Source organism: Tasmannia lanceolata, unplaced genomic scaffold, assembly GCF_043159265.1.
Source record: "Tasmannia lanceolata isolate RefF3 unplaced genomic scaffold, GAP_Taslan_0.1 ptg000020l, whole genome shotgun sequence".
Classification (NCBI taxonomy): Eukaryota; Viridiplantae; Streptophyta; class Magnoliopsida; order Canellales; family Winteraceae; genus Tasmannia; species Tasmannia lanceolata.
The window spans coordinates 25,580,064-25,596,190 of NW_027518697.1; the positions used below are offsets into that span (position 1 = coordinate 25,580,064).

General features: G+C 37.5%; 3 protein-coding genes across 4 annotated transcripts in view; all 3 read left to right on the plus strand.

Annotated features, from left to right (window-relative positions):
- Positions 1–1,034: 1,034 nt before the first annotated feature.
- Positions 1,035–6,378, plus strand: LOC143853921 (translation initiation factor). The gene is made up of 6 exons (XM_077363614.1): positions 1,035–1,320; positions 2,739–2,836; positions 4,153–4,224; positions 4,513–4,637; positions 4,855–4,927; positions 6,157–6,378. The coding sequence occupies exons 1-6, from the start codon at positions 1,035–1,037 to the stop codon at positions 6,259–6,261; spliced, it is 759 nt and encodes a 252-aa protein (XP_077219729.1). The 3' UTR covers positions 6,262–6,378.
- A 2,972-nt stretch (positions 6,379–9,350) lies between these two features.
- On the plus strand, positions 9,351–12,876 carry LOC143854611 (S-adenosylmethionine synthase 1). 2 transcript variants are annotated; one of them, XM_077364654.1, is made up of 3 exons: positions 9,351–9,462; positions 11,244–11,628; positions 11,814–12,876. In XM_077364654.1, exons 2-3 carry the CDS (start codon positions 11,246–11,248, stop codon positions 12,607–12,609), a joined length of 1,179 nt encoding a protein of 392 aa, XP_077220769.1. In that variant the 5' UTR covers positions 9,351–9,462; positions 11,244–11,245; the 3' UTR covers positions 12,610–12,876. The 2 variants fall into 2 exon arrangements, with proteins under 2 accessions (XP_077220769.1, XP_077220770.1); XM_077364655.1 differs by lacking the exon at positions 9,351–9,462 and adding an exon at positions 9,516–9,638.
- Positions 12,877–15,387: 2,511 nt separating this feature from the next.
- The window catches only part of LOC143854047 (vacuolar acid trehalase), a 34,627-nt gene continuing 33,887 nt past the window's right edge, over positions 15,388–16,127 (plus strand). Inside the window, 1 exon segment of the mRNA XM_077363771.1 lies at positions 15,388–15,673. Coding sequence (XP_077219886.1) covers positions 15,484–15,673 — 190 coding nt within the window. The 5' untranslated portion in view covers positions 15,388–15,483.

Below are 16,127 nucleotides of genomic sequence, written 5' to 3' on the forward strand. Positions count from 1 at the left end.
AAAATGGGGTTATCAATTTCCGAATGGGCTTATCAAGTCCCTGAAAATTGGCTGAGGGTACTGGAGTTTTGGAAGAGGGTTTTCAAGTCTCTGGGGTTGGGGTTATCCAGTATCAAAATGGGGTTACCAAATTCTGAATGGGCTTATCAAGTCCCTTATGAACACGTTTTTACTTCCTGTTTTTTTTTCACTCGTTCATTTTCATGTTTTTTTCTTTCTACCGTACGATTCGTCTTCCTCACCTTCCATTTAAAGGGAGAAGGAGAAATGCAAAACCCTAAAACAAATGAAAAACAAAACCTAGATATTGAGAGAGAGATGGGAATGAACTCACGTTTCAAATTTTCGAGTTTTCCCGCCTCCAATGTTGGCTAAATGATGAAGAAGATGACTGGTAAGGTAGAAAAAAACAAAGTTGAAAATGAAAAAGTAAAAAAAATAAAAGAGGGAAAGAAGAGAGGAGGGAAAAGTGGAAAAGCAAAATGTGTTGCTTAAGAAAAGGGCATTTTCGTCCAGCTTTTAATGACAAGACCTCTTTTGTCCGTCGTTGATCATTTCTGAAAAGCATGGGTCCTGTTGATAATTCCACCTAATTTTTGTCCCCCATTGGTAATTGATCCTAATGGGAATTGGGGAAGGAAAAGGGTTGGTAGAAAAAGAAGGGAACACTTTTTTATCCAATTTTTATGGCTTAACATGTATTTTGAGGGTGGAAGGGTATTTCGGTCAAAAACCTTGTCATAAAAAGCAAAATGAAACCCTTTGACAAGTTTGAATTCAAGGGATCCGTCTCTCTAATTTCCTTAAGAATATTTTGTTAGAACAAAAGTGGTACAACAACCAATCTTGCAAAGCATACGTGGAAAGAGCCCTGTTCTTCTATTCTCTTCTGGCCTTCCTTCTTCCACGACTTCCAATATTGCATCAATCCAATCTCAGTCTCCGTACCTCTCTCCTTATCATCTCTCTTTCTCCCTCCTTTTTTTAACTGAGGAGGAATAAGAAGAAAGAGAAACAACATTCATCCGGTAGCAATGGCAACACAAACCTCCCTTTGCCTTCTCTATCCTTCTTCCTATTCTTTTATCCCCATTTCCTTCACACAAACACCATTTTCACTCCCTACATCCTCACAGTATCAAATAAGAGCTAAGCCTCTTTTGGGTCATCTTCAAGGAGGCTCTGTTATTAACCTCAAGAAGGAGGTTTCTGAATCCGAACAAGAAAATGGTTTACAGAGAATGATAAAGGAAGAAAATAAGAAGAAAGAGACCATCTTGTTCTCGCTCTCTCCTTTGCCTCTTCTCGCACTTCCTGGAGGTAACAAAACCAGCACATTTATTTCTGCTCATAAATTTTAGATAAAGTATGATTTGGAGATGAACATTCAAACCCTAAACTCTTCTTTTGTAAGAAAATCAGAAACCCTATCTTAATTTCCTTTCTCAACTGATTCAAAGCAAGAAAAAAATTATACGCGTATAAATTTTAGAATTTAGATAGAGTGTCAGCATTGCATTGCGACAATGAAATTCGTATTTTGAAACTTAAAACACTGATAGCCAACCAACATTGAAACCCTAAAAATTGTGTTATTAGTAAATCAGAAACCTTCTTAAATTCAAAGCAAGAGAAAAAAATTCTGCTTAAATTTTAGAAAGAAGTATCAGCATTGCATTTCAGCAATTAAATTTGTATTTTGAAACTGAAATAAAAAATGCACGTTGCAACACTGATAGCCAACCAACATTGAAACCCTAAAATTTGTTGTTATTAGTAGATCAGAAACCCTTATTCCCTTTTCTTATCTTTCTTCAGTTACTTAGAATTTCGAAGAAAATGGAATATCATAATGCCAAGAAAATAAAGATAGCAGAGCGGGTAGTGAACGAGGGAAATGGGAAATGAGGAACAAGGGTTTTAAAAGTGTTAGCTTACCAACTTCTCCAAAAGCTTAAGCTGTTGGAGAAAGGTGTTATTTATCTTTTATACTTTAACACTCCCCCGCACGTGTGGCCCACTTGGCACATGTGGTCCCACTTTGGGCCGACCATCGCATGTGGATTTTTGCTATCGGGAGGTTTGAACTCAAGACCTTTAGCTCTGATACCATGTTAACTTACCAACCTCTCCAAAAGCTTAAGTTGTTGGAGAAAGGTGTTATTTATCTTTTATACTTTAACAAAAAGTAAGCAAACCGAAAAGCACCAAGTTAGCACTAAATACAGGAAAGAGAAAACGTGTGGGATGCATGATTGGAAGTGAACATAAAGCATGTAATAGTTCTCTCCAAAAGCAATGAGAAGCATAAAGAGAGGATTATTGTAGGATAAGATTGTAAGGTAGCTAAAAGAGGAGTTTGTGATTGATAATTTCTGGTTTGTCAGTGCTGATCTACCCCATCCCCCATCCCATTGATTAGTCACCCTAATTAAATAGTGTAGTGGTGACTTATGTGGATGTCAACCAATCAACTATCAATCAGATAGCAATTATGGCCCCTTCTGCTGATCATTGTTAGATTGCAATTTGGGATTTCTGTATTGATAATTGATAGAAACCATTTAATTTGATTATATGATGTACATTGGATAGTTGCTTTCCAAGATTATAACCCAAATGCCATTATTCTTTACAAGATCCAACTATTCTTATAAAGTACTTTTTACTCTGAATTTTTTTTAATTACTTATCATGCTACTAACTTTCGACTATTTGCTGAACACATTGTGCAATAGCTGAAGCATTGAGGTCATCATTTGGGCCTTTTGTTGAGCTTGTCAAGTCATGGAATCTTCCTGATTGGCTTGTACATTGGGGTCATCCTGGGAATATGGTAAATGCCAGTCCTTTTCTCTTTATTTGTCAAATCCTTTTGTTTTCTATTTGTTTGAATTTTGAAATGAGTTTTCATCCAGGTGTTCTGTTATGTATCTCAATTCTTACCAGATGAAAGATAACCCTAAATTATATATAAATATATATATATATATATATATATATATATATATAATGAGAGAACATTTCCTACACACTTGTGTAGGTAAGTTACCTACACACTACCTTAAAATACAGTGGGGGCCCACAATGTTTGGGTGATCCAAACAATTCATTTGAATGGTCCTCACATAGATAGGGTGTCCACAAAAAATCATATCCATAGGATCATCCCAACCCTACGAGGGACGTGTATAAACCTTCACAAATTAGTCCATTTTTTGCCTCCATAGTTTGAATGGTTAGGATGATCCTATGGATCTGATTTTTTGTGGACACCCTATCTATGTGAGGATCATTCAAATGAATGGTTTGGATCACCCAAACAATGTGGGCCCCCACTGTATTTTAAGGTAGTGTGTAGGTAACTTACCTACACAAGTGTGTAGGAAATGTTCTCTCATATATAATATATATATATATATATATATATATATATATATATGAGAAAACATTTCCTACACACTAGCTTAAAATACAGTGGGGGCCCACATTGTTTGGGTGATCCAAACCATTCATTTGAATGGTCCTCACATAGATAGGGTGTCCACAAAAAATCAGATCCATAGGATCATCCCAACCATTCAAACTATGGAGGCAAAAAATGGACTAATTTGTGAAGGTTTATACACGTCCATTTTACCTCCACAAATCGTAGGGTTGGGATGATCCTATGGATCTGATTTTTTGTGGACACCCTATCTCTGTGAGGACCATTCAAATGAATGGTTTGGATCACCCAAACAATGTGGGCCCCCACTGTATTTTAAGCTAGTGTGTAGGTAACTTACCTACACAAGTGTGTAGGAAATGTTTTCTCTCTATATATATATATATAAACAATATCCTCCCTCTCTTGTTTTAATAATGACACTCTTATTTGTGTTTAGAGAGGGACAGTGAAGGGATCTTTCTTTGGGGTATTGTACAACCATCATTGAATGATTAAGGGCTCTTTCTTTAAAATTAATACTGGGATAGTCCCAACAGCCTAACTTTCATCTGGTGGTAAAACATTTTGTAATTTTTCCTTCTTGTAATAATTAGTGGATATACTTGAATAATACCTATAAGCTATTCCAGATTTCCAAGACTAATGGTTTTCTTATGATCAAGTGTGAAATTAAGCATTTCCCTTATCTTGCAATTTCACAGGCTGTTGTTCTCTTTGCAATGGGCGGCTTTGGATCATATTTAGGTTTCAGAATTCGGTTCTCTGATGATGTGGTAAGCCATACTCAAATTCATATTAAAATATTAGTCTTCATGATTTGTAATGAATCAATTAATAAACGCTTTTTCCCTGATATAGCAACTACAAAACAATGTCACTCATCATTCAAAAAGAAAAAAAAACAATGTCATTCTATTGTCTGGTTCATTTTCATCTGCCCCTCTTTGTCCCTCACATGTGTGAATTAGAAATGCCTTTAGCATTAAAAAAAATAGAACTTTGATCTTTTTTAATCGTACTGGGCATATACCTGTTGAAACTTGTTTCTTTCATCATGGCAGGAAGAGAAGGCCAAGGCCAAAGACTTGCACCCAAAGCTCCTAGGTGGCATGTTTTTCTTCTTTGCTCTTGGGGCGACTGGTGGAATTACATCTCTACTAACTTCTGATAAACCCATCCTGGAGAGGTACTCTGAGAGTTAAATAGGGTATATTCACCAAGAGAAATCAAAAGATATTTTCTCTATTTTGGACTATGTGTACTGCACTTTCTTTTCCATTCTTTGATCAAAGATCATATTGGTGAAATTCTTATAAGAAGAATTGAAGTTGTGTTTATCTGTATTTTGCTATCATTTGTTTGGAATTTGATTTTCTTTTACGCTGACATATTTGTTTGTGCAGTCCTCATGCTGTAACAGCTTTTATTGGCCTTGCTCTCTTGACAATTCAGACCATATTACCTTCCCTGTTTGAGGTAAGAGCTCGTGCTTTGGTAAATTTGATTAAACCCATTCTTTCATGATGCTAAATTTTAAATTTTAACAGAGATGCCCCATCACGAATGACTTTTTTTTTAAAAATGGAAAACATGGCTTGTCATTTTAATTTAAACTATTTATCTGTTGAGAATTCAAAGTCAAAATCCACCCAATTTCATCGAAACATTTCTCCATTTGTTAGTATGTGAATAGACAAATAGGATTTGGTTATATAATTTTTTGGTGTAGCGAAAATAAGTTCCATGTCTTCTTAGTTGCTAGAAATTGATTTCCATGAGAAACTAAGAAAAGAAAGTGCAGTCAGATTTTTATGTGTTTTACCCGTTGAGGAAACCAAAAGATGCAAATATAAAATGGTTTGAAACATTTCCACAACCTGCCTGATATTTTATTTCCATAATTACTTACAAAAGTAAACACAATCGGATTTTTGTTATTTTTACCTGTTGAGGAGACCAAAAGGTGCAAAAATATAACTGTGTGAGACGTTTCCTCAACCTATATTTGATCTTAATACTATGGCATACAAGTGTGGGGACCGTAACCTACTTGGTGATCATCCCCATGCCGGAGAGCCAGCAAAACTTGATTGGATCACTGACAAAAATGTCTCACATTCATGATTCAATGTGGCTATTACCATGGCTTATTTCTCAATACAGAAATCTTATATAACTAATGAATATTTGCTCCTCTTGAAAAAGTGTCTTTTGGTGGAGGACTTTGGTTCATTGGAATGGAAGGGGGAAATCAGAAACATATTGATTCATTCTTTATTTTTTATGAGGGCCCGTTTGGATACCTCATGCATTTGTATTTTGATTTGGATTTGAGTTTTGGATACAAAACACATCAATCATCTTCATGATCATGTTTTAAGAGAGAGAGAAAGAGAGAGAGTGAGGGAGGGAGGGATGCCTCGCTGCTGCCGGAGCAATGTCGAGGAGCAGCGATGGTGACGGAAGTTGCCACAAACATTGATTTCCAAATAATGTCTCGCAGAAAAGATTTGAAAATTGGAATTTTTTGCACTGCTGTAACTGATTTGGAAATTCTAAGGATCTGATCTAGCTCAAAATATCAACTAAATCTAAATCTTGCTGGTATCCAAACGTGGCCTGAATTCATTCACTGATTTTGATTCGAAAATTTGCAGACCTGGTTGAGGGAGAATTAATCTCTCTTATTATCTATCTTGTTGCAGGGAAATCCAGGACTAAGGAACGTGCATGGGCTCTTGGGTAGCAGCATCATGGCCTTATTTCTTTTTCACGCCACACTTGGCCTCCAACTTGGTCTCAGCTTCTGACCTGTTAGCCATACCAGCAATTGCTGATTCAAATAATTTACACAAATTCTGCATATGTAACAGAAAATACAGAAGCCGCAGTGGTTTTGGTTTGAAACCCATTACTCTAATAGTCTTTTCTTGTTTTATCACTCTTGAAATTTTTGATTTGTTGCAGTTATTTTGTTATGAGAGAAATGTTTTAGCATTTACAAGGTAATAAATATGATTTTTCCCATACTGAAAATAACAAGGATTACTTTGAATTTTTCTTATCTTTTCAGCGTATTGACAAGAACAAAGTAAATTCTTTCTTCATCACTGTATTAGATCAACAGGTATAACAGGCGACCCAGTTTTGGGTGATAGAACTGCTTAAAAACCTCAGATTTGTTTGATGTTGAGTTACATGGCAGAGTACACATACTTCAGAGCATCAATATCACAGTTATTTCTAATTCAATTCATCATTCTAAGGATACACATATATTGATATGTAATTTTATCACATTTTTTTCAAGTTTTGCATGAGTCAAAAATTTTAGTTAAAATAGATTATGAAGCAACATGACATGGAAGTAATTTGCGCCCTTAATAAGGTATCATCTCAAAACAAGATTAACATTTAGACCACAATACACCCAAGCCTCTACCCATATGCCCTGTTTGGATTGCAAGAAAAACATTTCTCACAAAAAGAAAATTCTCATGAAGATTTTTCTTCCCTCAATTTACAGGAAAATAATATGATTATTATTAATTTAGAGGGATATCTTCATAAATTGAAGGTCTCTCTAATTAAAATTGAATAGGGTTGGTTCAAATTATCCTTTTTCATGTCTTAAAAAAGTAAGAAATTTTACAAATATTTTTCCTTTCTTAACTTAGAACCCCACTGTAACCCTTCTCATATTTATCCCCAATAATTTTACGCCATGGAGCGTCCTTTCACACACACACACAAAAACAAAAATACATTGGTAATGACAAGCCCCCAAAGTACTGCAAGATCCTTTAATCTATACTAAGGCATTGACCTTCGCAGCCAGAGTTTTCCACAGTTTATTGTAAGCCCATATTCCATCTTAAACTATCCAAGATTAGACTGAAAATTATGGGCTTCTTCTTCACTGTTACTGGCAAAAGGTCACAATATCTTCCGGAGTCATTTCTGTTTATGGAAAACAATTTTCTTGAAAATGTGTTTTTTTGTAGTTTGGTAAACTCATTTTCCATGGAATCAGAAGTATTGAAAATGAATTTCTTTAATATCGGAGATATTGGGGTTGCTTGTTTAAAATCATTTTTTCTAAATAAAAAAATAAATTTTCAGATTAAAATTCTCCATGTTTTCTAGGAGCACATTGATGGATAAGAACTATGTACTGTGATGCAAGAGGAATGCGTCAATAGAACATGACATCATTGATATATAACTAGGCGTGCCCCTTTGCATAGTGGGTCCCCTTTGATTGATCAGGACCGTCCGTCCGATGGTCCCTACGTTGAGTCTCCAAAGGTCGGGATTGGGTGTTTTTTCGGGAAGGCGGGGTCCCAAATGTGTCTGCGTGTGTGCGTTTGTGTGTGTGTGTGTGTGTGAGAGAGAGAGAGAGAGAGAGAGAGAGAGAGAGAGATGGCTTCCCTACCGCATCACGGTTTTCATGAAAGGAGACACAACTTCAACTTCGGCAATGTGGGGTGTGCCTTCTGAAGGCATACCGAGTCATGTGGGGTGTGCCTTTTGAAATGGCATTTTTGCTCTAGAATTCTCTAGAAACTATGACATCTTCTTTTAATCACCATCATTCATTTGTCTTTTTTATCCTACAGCTCACATTTGTTGCTTCATAAAGAAGCCATGTCAAACTCCAAGAATGCCCTTAAAATGAGAGATTACTTCATTTACTACCCAAAACGCTTTTTGTTTTTGTTTTTTTCGAAAAAGAAAATTTACTTTTCTTTTAGAAACAAAAGATAGTGTGTCATTACAAAAAAAAAAATATTAATGATATTATTAATAATAAATAAAAAGAATTTACTTCTCGGATTCGGATGTTAAACGGATCGGATATACCATTTACCAGATTCACATCCGCTAAGAGCCGGATATCTCATAAACGGATTCGGATAATATCCGCTTGAAACGGATCCGGATAATATTCGCTTTAAACGGATTCGGATGCGGACGGTAATTGAATTTTCGAATATCCATTTACAGCCCTAGTCAGGGCATTGAATCCAGTTGCCCGGGTACCCATCCACATGGACACACTTGGGGTTGCCCTTGGTAGTTTGAGGGTTTTGAAAGTATTGTTGGGGTTCTAGGAAGGCTAGTTTCAAGTGTGTTCAGAGATTGAGTTGTGCTTTTGGTTCGGTGAGCTCAGACTCATTATCACAGTGCTAGGCTTCGATCGGTCGTTGTCCATACAAAATGAGGTGTCTACATAGGTGTCAACGGATCCACCTATGTCTTAGTCATGAATTCATGATCCATTCAAATCCCTTATTGCTCGGATCGGATTTAGAGTCTTCTTTGGATCGTACTTCCTTTGTCTTGGTCATAATCCATTTCAAATCAGACCGTCTATCGGAGTGTCCTAGTAGGTCCTACTGATATTGTACTTAGTTAAAATTCTTAGAAGAGGGCAAGGGAGAGTGCGAGCCACAGTTGTTGCAGCCTAGTGAGTTAGAGACTTAGGGTCAATGGTTATAGTAGAGAAAAGGGTGACTGTCCGTGTCCATTGACACCTAGAAGAAGCATTGAAGAACATGCTCTTAGCACATAGTGGGCCCAAAAAATGATTGCTACAAAGGAAACAAACAGTGATAGTCCCTTAGCATTTTCAACATAATAATTACACACATGACATACGTGTACAAGATCTGAGAACCGTCCATTTACAAGTCCTCAAATCGAAGAGCTGTGATTGTCTAATTAGGTGTAAGTTTTAGGATATGGCCCATCAAAACTTAAGATCAACGGTCCAAAAGTCTTATTGAGATTGCAAATGGGAGGCGATGGAGGGGGCAAAGGCGTTGCAATCGGACAGAGACAAAGTCAAAATGAGATCCCTTCTTCTTTCAAAATACAGCCTTTTCTCGGAGCCTATAAAAAACCTCAACCCCCCATTCTCCTTTCCTCTTGCCTCATAATATTATCTTCTTCCCCCTTCTTTTGATACCAACCGCCCAAATCTCTTGTTTTCTTCTTCAACCAATAAGGTACGTATGTGTGTGTCTTTTCTCATATCTACTTGTTTTTTCTTCTTTTATATGGGATCTGTTCCATCATATGTAGAGTTGAGATTATCATAACCTTGTGTTTTTTAACATGAATTGTGGACCCATTTGAAGATCTTGTTTTTTAACCATCGATTTGAATGGCTGCTGATTTGAAGGTTTGAGATTGATTGATGGATGTGTTGTCTTGCTTTAATTGTGACTTGTGAGATCCATTTAGTTTGGTTGATTATCCAAAGATTATATGTTTAGGTGTAATTAATTTTACCATCTATAGGAGTTAAATACGATGATTGATAATCCAAAATGTACAAATAAGATCCGACGGATCATATTTCATAAGATTGATATTAAAATTAAATTCTGATTTTACCATATAATGGGTCATGTTCGGGTAGATTCCAATTCATTTTTTAGCAAAAGCTCAATCCGATCTGACCCACATTGCACCCGTAATCTCAAAGACCCACTGATATTTCCGATTGACTAATATAAGCCGAGCCAACTCACAAAATCATTCCAAAATCACCAACTTGACCGAGTTGACTCGGTTATTTCTTAGCCAAGTTCTTATACGAGTCCCATTTTTGCTCTAACAAGTCAATAAAAAACGATTGTCGAGTTTAATGAAGATTTTACTGCTTCAATCGTTGTGACTTGTCCGAGTTGACTCTTCTTTTTTTTCAGTTTGGCTGAGTTCTCTTGGAGCCCTGGTTTTTTAAATGTGGTTTATTTTGTTAAGATTATTCTAGGTGTTGCAATCTAAAAATGGACTGTGGTTGCAAATTTGTGTGTTAGATTTGATCTAAACTCTTTCAGATTGCAAGCTTAGAGACAAATTGCACCCAAGCCCAATTAGATTATATACCCAAAGTAGCTCACAGTGTCAATTTCTTTTCAATTTCAAGATCAATAACACCTAACTGCATGTAACCATGGTTTTAAATGTCGGGATTTCGTTAATGGTTTGGTTGAAATATGCGAAATATGTAGCTTTTCCGATAAAATAAAGCAAATTTCAACAGAAACCCTAACCAAAATCAACTTCACGCCTAGAAAAGAGAAGAACAACAAGATTCTTTTAAGATATTTCTAAAAAAACAATAAAAAAAATAAATAAAACGACAAACTGTTGTTGAAGAATCTAACTTGGATTTCGTCCATAATTTTGTACTGAAATGTTTATGTGATTTTACAAGTTTTCAACCAAATTTTCGTAACAAAATCGAAATGTTTCTGTTTCGCTGATGACCGGAACTGAAACCAAAATTTAAAAACTTGAATGTAACTTTGACAATTTACCCAAAGCCATTTTCAGATCTTCTTACTATCATTTATGTATGTTTGTTGTGAAATGAAGAATCAATTGAAGATTAAAAGGCCATGGTTGGCGGGCATGAATTTTTTTTTTTTTTTACATAAAATGGATGTGGGAAAGGGGCAAGGAAGGTGGGATAGGGAGAGAATACGGAGGGCATGAGTGAGGAACCGGCTGAAAAATAAGGAAAGAAAAATTAGAAAATGGAGTTTTTTCTTTCGTTATTTTTAAGCCACTTGGTGCCATTTCCTCATTCATGCCCTCTCAATTCTCTCTCCACCCACTCTCCCTGCCCCCCTCTCACCACTTGGTGACCTAACATTCCTAGGGAAAAAAAATCAAGGTTACCAAACATGGCCAAAAAATTGGAAAATTTTGTTGAAATTTTTTCTTTCAAATTGTTAATTTTGCTCTTGCTCTCATGTCAATTCCAATGGCAATTCAGATATGGATACCTTCCTCTTCACCTCGGAATCCGTCAATGAGGGCCATCCCGACAAGATATGTGACCAAGTCTCCGATGCCATCCTCGATGCCTGCCTAGAACAAGACCCCGAAAGCAAAGTTGCCTGCGAGACATGCACAAAGACTAACATGATCATGGTCTTCGGCGAGATCACCACCAAGGCCAAAGTGAATTACGAAAAAATTGTCCGTGACACATGTAGAGGGATTGGTTTTGTCTCGGCTGATGTCGGCCTCGACGCCGATAAGTGCAAGGTCCTCGTCAACATTGAACAACAGAGCCCCGACATTGCTCAAGGTGTCCATGGCCACCTGACAAAGAAACCCGAGGAAATTGGTGCTGGTGATCAAGGCCACATGTTCGGGTATTGTTAGAATTTTGAACCAAAATTTAGAATTTAAAGTCAAAATTTGGAGAGGGAAGATTTAAAATAAAGAATCTCCCTTTTGCCTTTTAAATCTCGGCTTTTGTAGTGCCTTGAGAATTGAACCCAAAACCTTGTGTGGTGTGTGAGTAGGTTTGAATTCCAATGCATGTTTTTTCCAATAGGTATGCCACCGATGAGACCCCAGAGTTGATGCCACTCACTCACGTCCTTGCCACAAAGCTCGGTGCTAAGCTCACCGAAGTCCGAAAGAACGGGACATGCCCGTGGCTAAGGCCAGACGGAAAGACCCAAGTAACGGTCGAGTATCGTAATGACGGAGGGGCTATGGTCCCACTTAGGGTCCACACCATTCTCATCTCCACCCAACATGATGAAACTGTTAATAACGATCAGATTGCGAAAGACTTGAAAGAACACGTGATCAAACCGGTGCTCCCGTCTCAATATCTCGATGATCAAACCATCTTCCATCTCAATCCATCAGGCCGATTCGTCATCGGTGGGCCCCACGGTGATGCGGGGCTCACTGGCCGAAAAATAATCATTGACACTTATGGCGGTTGGGGGGCCCACGGCGGAGGTGCATTTTCTGGCAAGGACCCCACTAAGGTGGACCGGAGTGGGGCCTACATTGTAAGGCAGGCCGCGAAGAGCGTGGTGGGGTCGGGGCTCGCGAGACGTTGCCTTGTTCAGGTCTCTTATGCGATCGGAGTACCAGAGCCTTTGTCAGTTTTTGTTGATACATACAAAACAGGTAAGATTCCGGATAAGGAAATACTTAATTTGATCAAAGAGAATTTTGATTTTCGGCCAGGGATGATCTCGATTAACCTTGATCTTAAGAGAGGGGGGAAGTTCAGGTTTCAGAAGACGGCGGCATATGGGCATTTTGGCCGGGAGGATCCAGATTTCACCTGGGAAACTCTTAAGCAACTCAAGGCTAATAAGAAAGCTTGAGGTTGATCAGTTGGGTAATTCTATTTTGTTTTTTTGGTGTTTTTCTTTTTTGGGTTTGGAGAGGAAAGATGTATTCTACTATCCATGTTTGTGTGAGATGTTTTTAGAGGCTATAGAAATTGAGTATGGGAGAGAGTTGACATTGAGAGGCTTTTAGTAGATAGGAGGAGGGAGCTCTCTTGTTATTGCATTTGCTTTTGATTTTATTTGTCTTCCTTTGAGAGTAACTGTTTCTATTCTGTCAATGAATGAATGATTTTTTCATAAGTTTGCCTCTCCTTGTTTCTTAGCATCTACACAATGTTTATTTTTTCTTTTTTTTTATGAGTAAATGTTTATTTTTTCCTAACACCACATAACTCTTCATTATTAATGAAGCTTTTACAAGAAACAACAAGTAATGTCATGGACCCATATCCTCATGGTCATGATCATTTGTTCTAGATGTTATGGATTAATTGTGATATCCTATTCTAGGGGTCCCACCATGGTTTCAAATTTGGGTTTTAGAATGCATTTCAGTCCCCACCGAATCCGAAATTTTGGCCGAAATCCGATTCACCAATTAAAAATAATATTATATTTAATACTAAATTTTGCCCGAAATTTTGGGGAAAACTTTATATAATTAAAAAAAATCAAAATTTTTGGGTTGAAATTTTGAAATATCGGACGAAATTTTGGAAAAAAAGGTCGAAATTTCGGCCGAAATAAAGTACCATTTTAGGTATTCCCGATTTCGGTCCAAATTTAAAACCATGGTCCCGCTACCAATATTACCCCTTGTGCCTTTAATTGAGTAAGAATTTGGCCTAAACATTTAGATTATGTCATGGGCCCTCAGAAGTTAAGTTTTTCGTCATCAGGATAAAATTAATTTGGGTGTGACCTCAATCGTTCACTTTAGATAGTGTAGAGCTCATCATCAAATTTTGCATCATCTATGCACATACAAATAAGATCGTAAGTATTGCATAGTTTTAGAAAAAATTTATATGAATAACTAAAGGAATATATTAAGAAGAGAAATGCTAAACTGAACGGTGTCCTAGGGCGGTGGCCCCAATTGGATTAATTTTACATTTGTAAGTGCTATTATAAAAGCTCTTTAATGACGTGGATCCCATGGGGAGCTGTTACAGTAGGGTTTTGCAAGGCTGCCCTTCAGTTTAGCATTCCTTTGGTAAGAACACATTACAACAGGTCGCTTCGAGCTCTTTCCTCTACCTTTGGGAGCTTAGTTGGTTCCACCGTGATTGTAGTCATATCCCTATTGGTCGCATAACCTAAGTTTAGGGTTTATGGTTTAGGGGTTTATAAGGAAAAGCTAAATCATTAACTTTTGTAGTCCTCTACAGCCTACAGGATGTCCATTCAAGATGGACCAAGACCGTGTTTGTCATCTCATGATGTTCTACATACATGTCCCTATGTCAGACCCAAAAAATGATCATCAATATCGTTCCCAAAGGTATCTATTTACATGCTTGTTCTCCCCTATTAAATGCCAAAATAACATTGGCCAAAAATTCATATTCAATCGAGATTGGGCGGGCTACCTGATTTGGTAGTCTATTGGGTACCACCCTTTCCTTTTAACAAGATCGACTTGCAAAACCATCTCATCTTGCTCTGATAACCGTGACCATTGATATTGTGGGCAATCAGTAGGAAATCTAGGATTATCAACGGTCACGATTAATGAAAACAATGTGGGGGCCTACGGTAATTTATATGGTGGAAGGTTGTAAATGTACGTGCAGCCTCAAAAAACAGTGGCCCCCAATTGTTTGGGTGATCCACACCGTTTATTTATCGGGCCCTAATGTAGATAAGGTTAGACTTGGCAAACCGGCGGGCCGGGCCGGGTTGGGTTTGACCCGGGCCGTACGGGTCTGGGTCAAAATGACCCCGAAAATTTTACGGGTCGCACCCAGCCTATACAGGCCGGGTCTACCCACAGTCACGAGGATTTTTGACATATTTTTTAAGATCTTTTTTTTTTCTTTGTATAGGGATTTGCTAGCCACCTTCGCCAACCATTTATGTTGATTGTTTGAGAGATTTGTCTTATTGTCGACGTGGAGCAAACTACAAAGATTGGAAGAAGTACTATTTGTGAAAATGTGGCTAGCAATAAATAATAATCATGGGTACTAAGTTTTAAATGAGAAATTATGGAAAAATAAAAGCAAAGTAGAAAAATTACGAAAAAAAAAAACCGAAATAATGTTCTAAAATATGACAATTACGGAAAAAACTACATACAAAAAGGAAAAATTATGACAATTAAGAAAAAAAAGCCAAAAGGTGCAAAAATAAAAGGTTTTGCACTTCTCTACGCGCACCCTCGGGTCCACCCGGCCCGGCCCAGTTTTGATGGACCAGGGGGACCCGCGGGTCAATTTCAAACGGATCACTGATCGGTGACCCGGACCCGTAATTTACTGGCGGGCCGGGTGGACACGTGGGTCCAGGTCACTTTTTGCCGTCTAGATAAGTCTGCCGAGAAATCATGGTTTTTATACTGCGCCGTCCATTTTAAACCTCCACAAATCGAAGGTTAGTAAAATCCTACGGAGAAGTTCTCACATGCTATCCACATCAAGGCCCAACAAATGAACGGTTTGGATCACCAAAAATAATGTGGGCTTCACTGTTTTTTTGGTACTGCACGTGTATGCAGGGCTGTTGACTGTAACGGGAATTGACGATAGAAAGCGTTAAAGTCTGGCGCGTACCCTCCTTTACAAGGGAGCGAATTATCCTATAGGTAGAGCGAATTTATCATCGTCCTTTCTTTTTTATGAGAAATTATGTAAACCCCAATACTGTACACAGTTCAAAATGAGTTACGGATAACGAAGCGAAATCATGGCTTCTGCCGTCCCTCTGCAAAGCTTTCTTTCTGGGTTTCCTCCAAATCGTTCTTCAAACCGTCTCCTTACTTCAATCTCTTCTATTTCCTGTAACCCTTCTGTTATTTCATCGAATTCTGCCCTAATCTCTGCTAAAAATACAAGTTCCTTCAAGTTTAAGAATGCCCTTGGAGCAACCCAAGAAGGTATATCTTTTAATTTCTCCCCAAAAATCATAGATATTTTGATAATTCATATTGTATTTTTTCGTTTTGTTACTTTCCCGCTATCTTGTGTTGTGATTCTGTTAGCAATAATTTTAAATGTTTATCTTAGTTGTTATGGATGTGAATGTTAAGTTCCTAATCGGCGGTAACACAAATAAACAAAAAAAAAGATAGAAAAAGAGAAGGGAAATGGTTGAATCCAGGCAACTAGACCTCCTAATGGTTCAATTCGAGAGGATCCATGACTCTCCTACATAAAGTCTCCTTTGCTGTAAAATTTTCTTCTCCTCCATTTCATTCAATTACTACTACTTAAATACAAGCACAAAGGTAAGCCACATCACCAACCCATTTGCCCACTTACAAAACCCATTTACCCACTTACATGACACATGATAAATATCTAACACTTACAAATCTAAAAAGCATATCC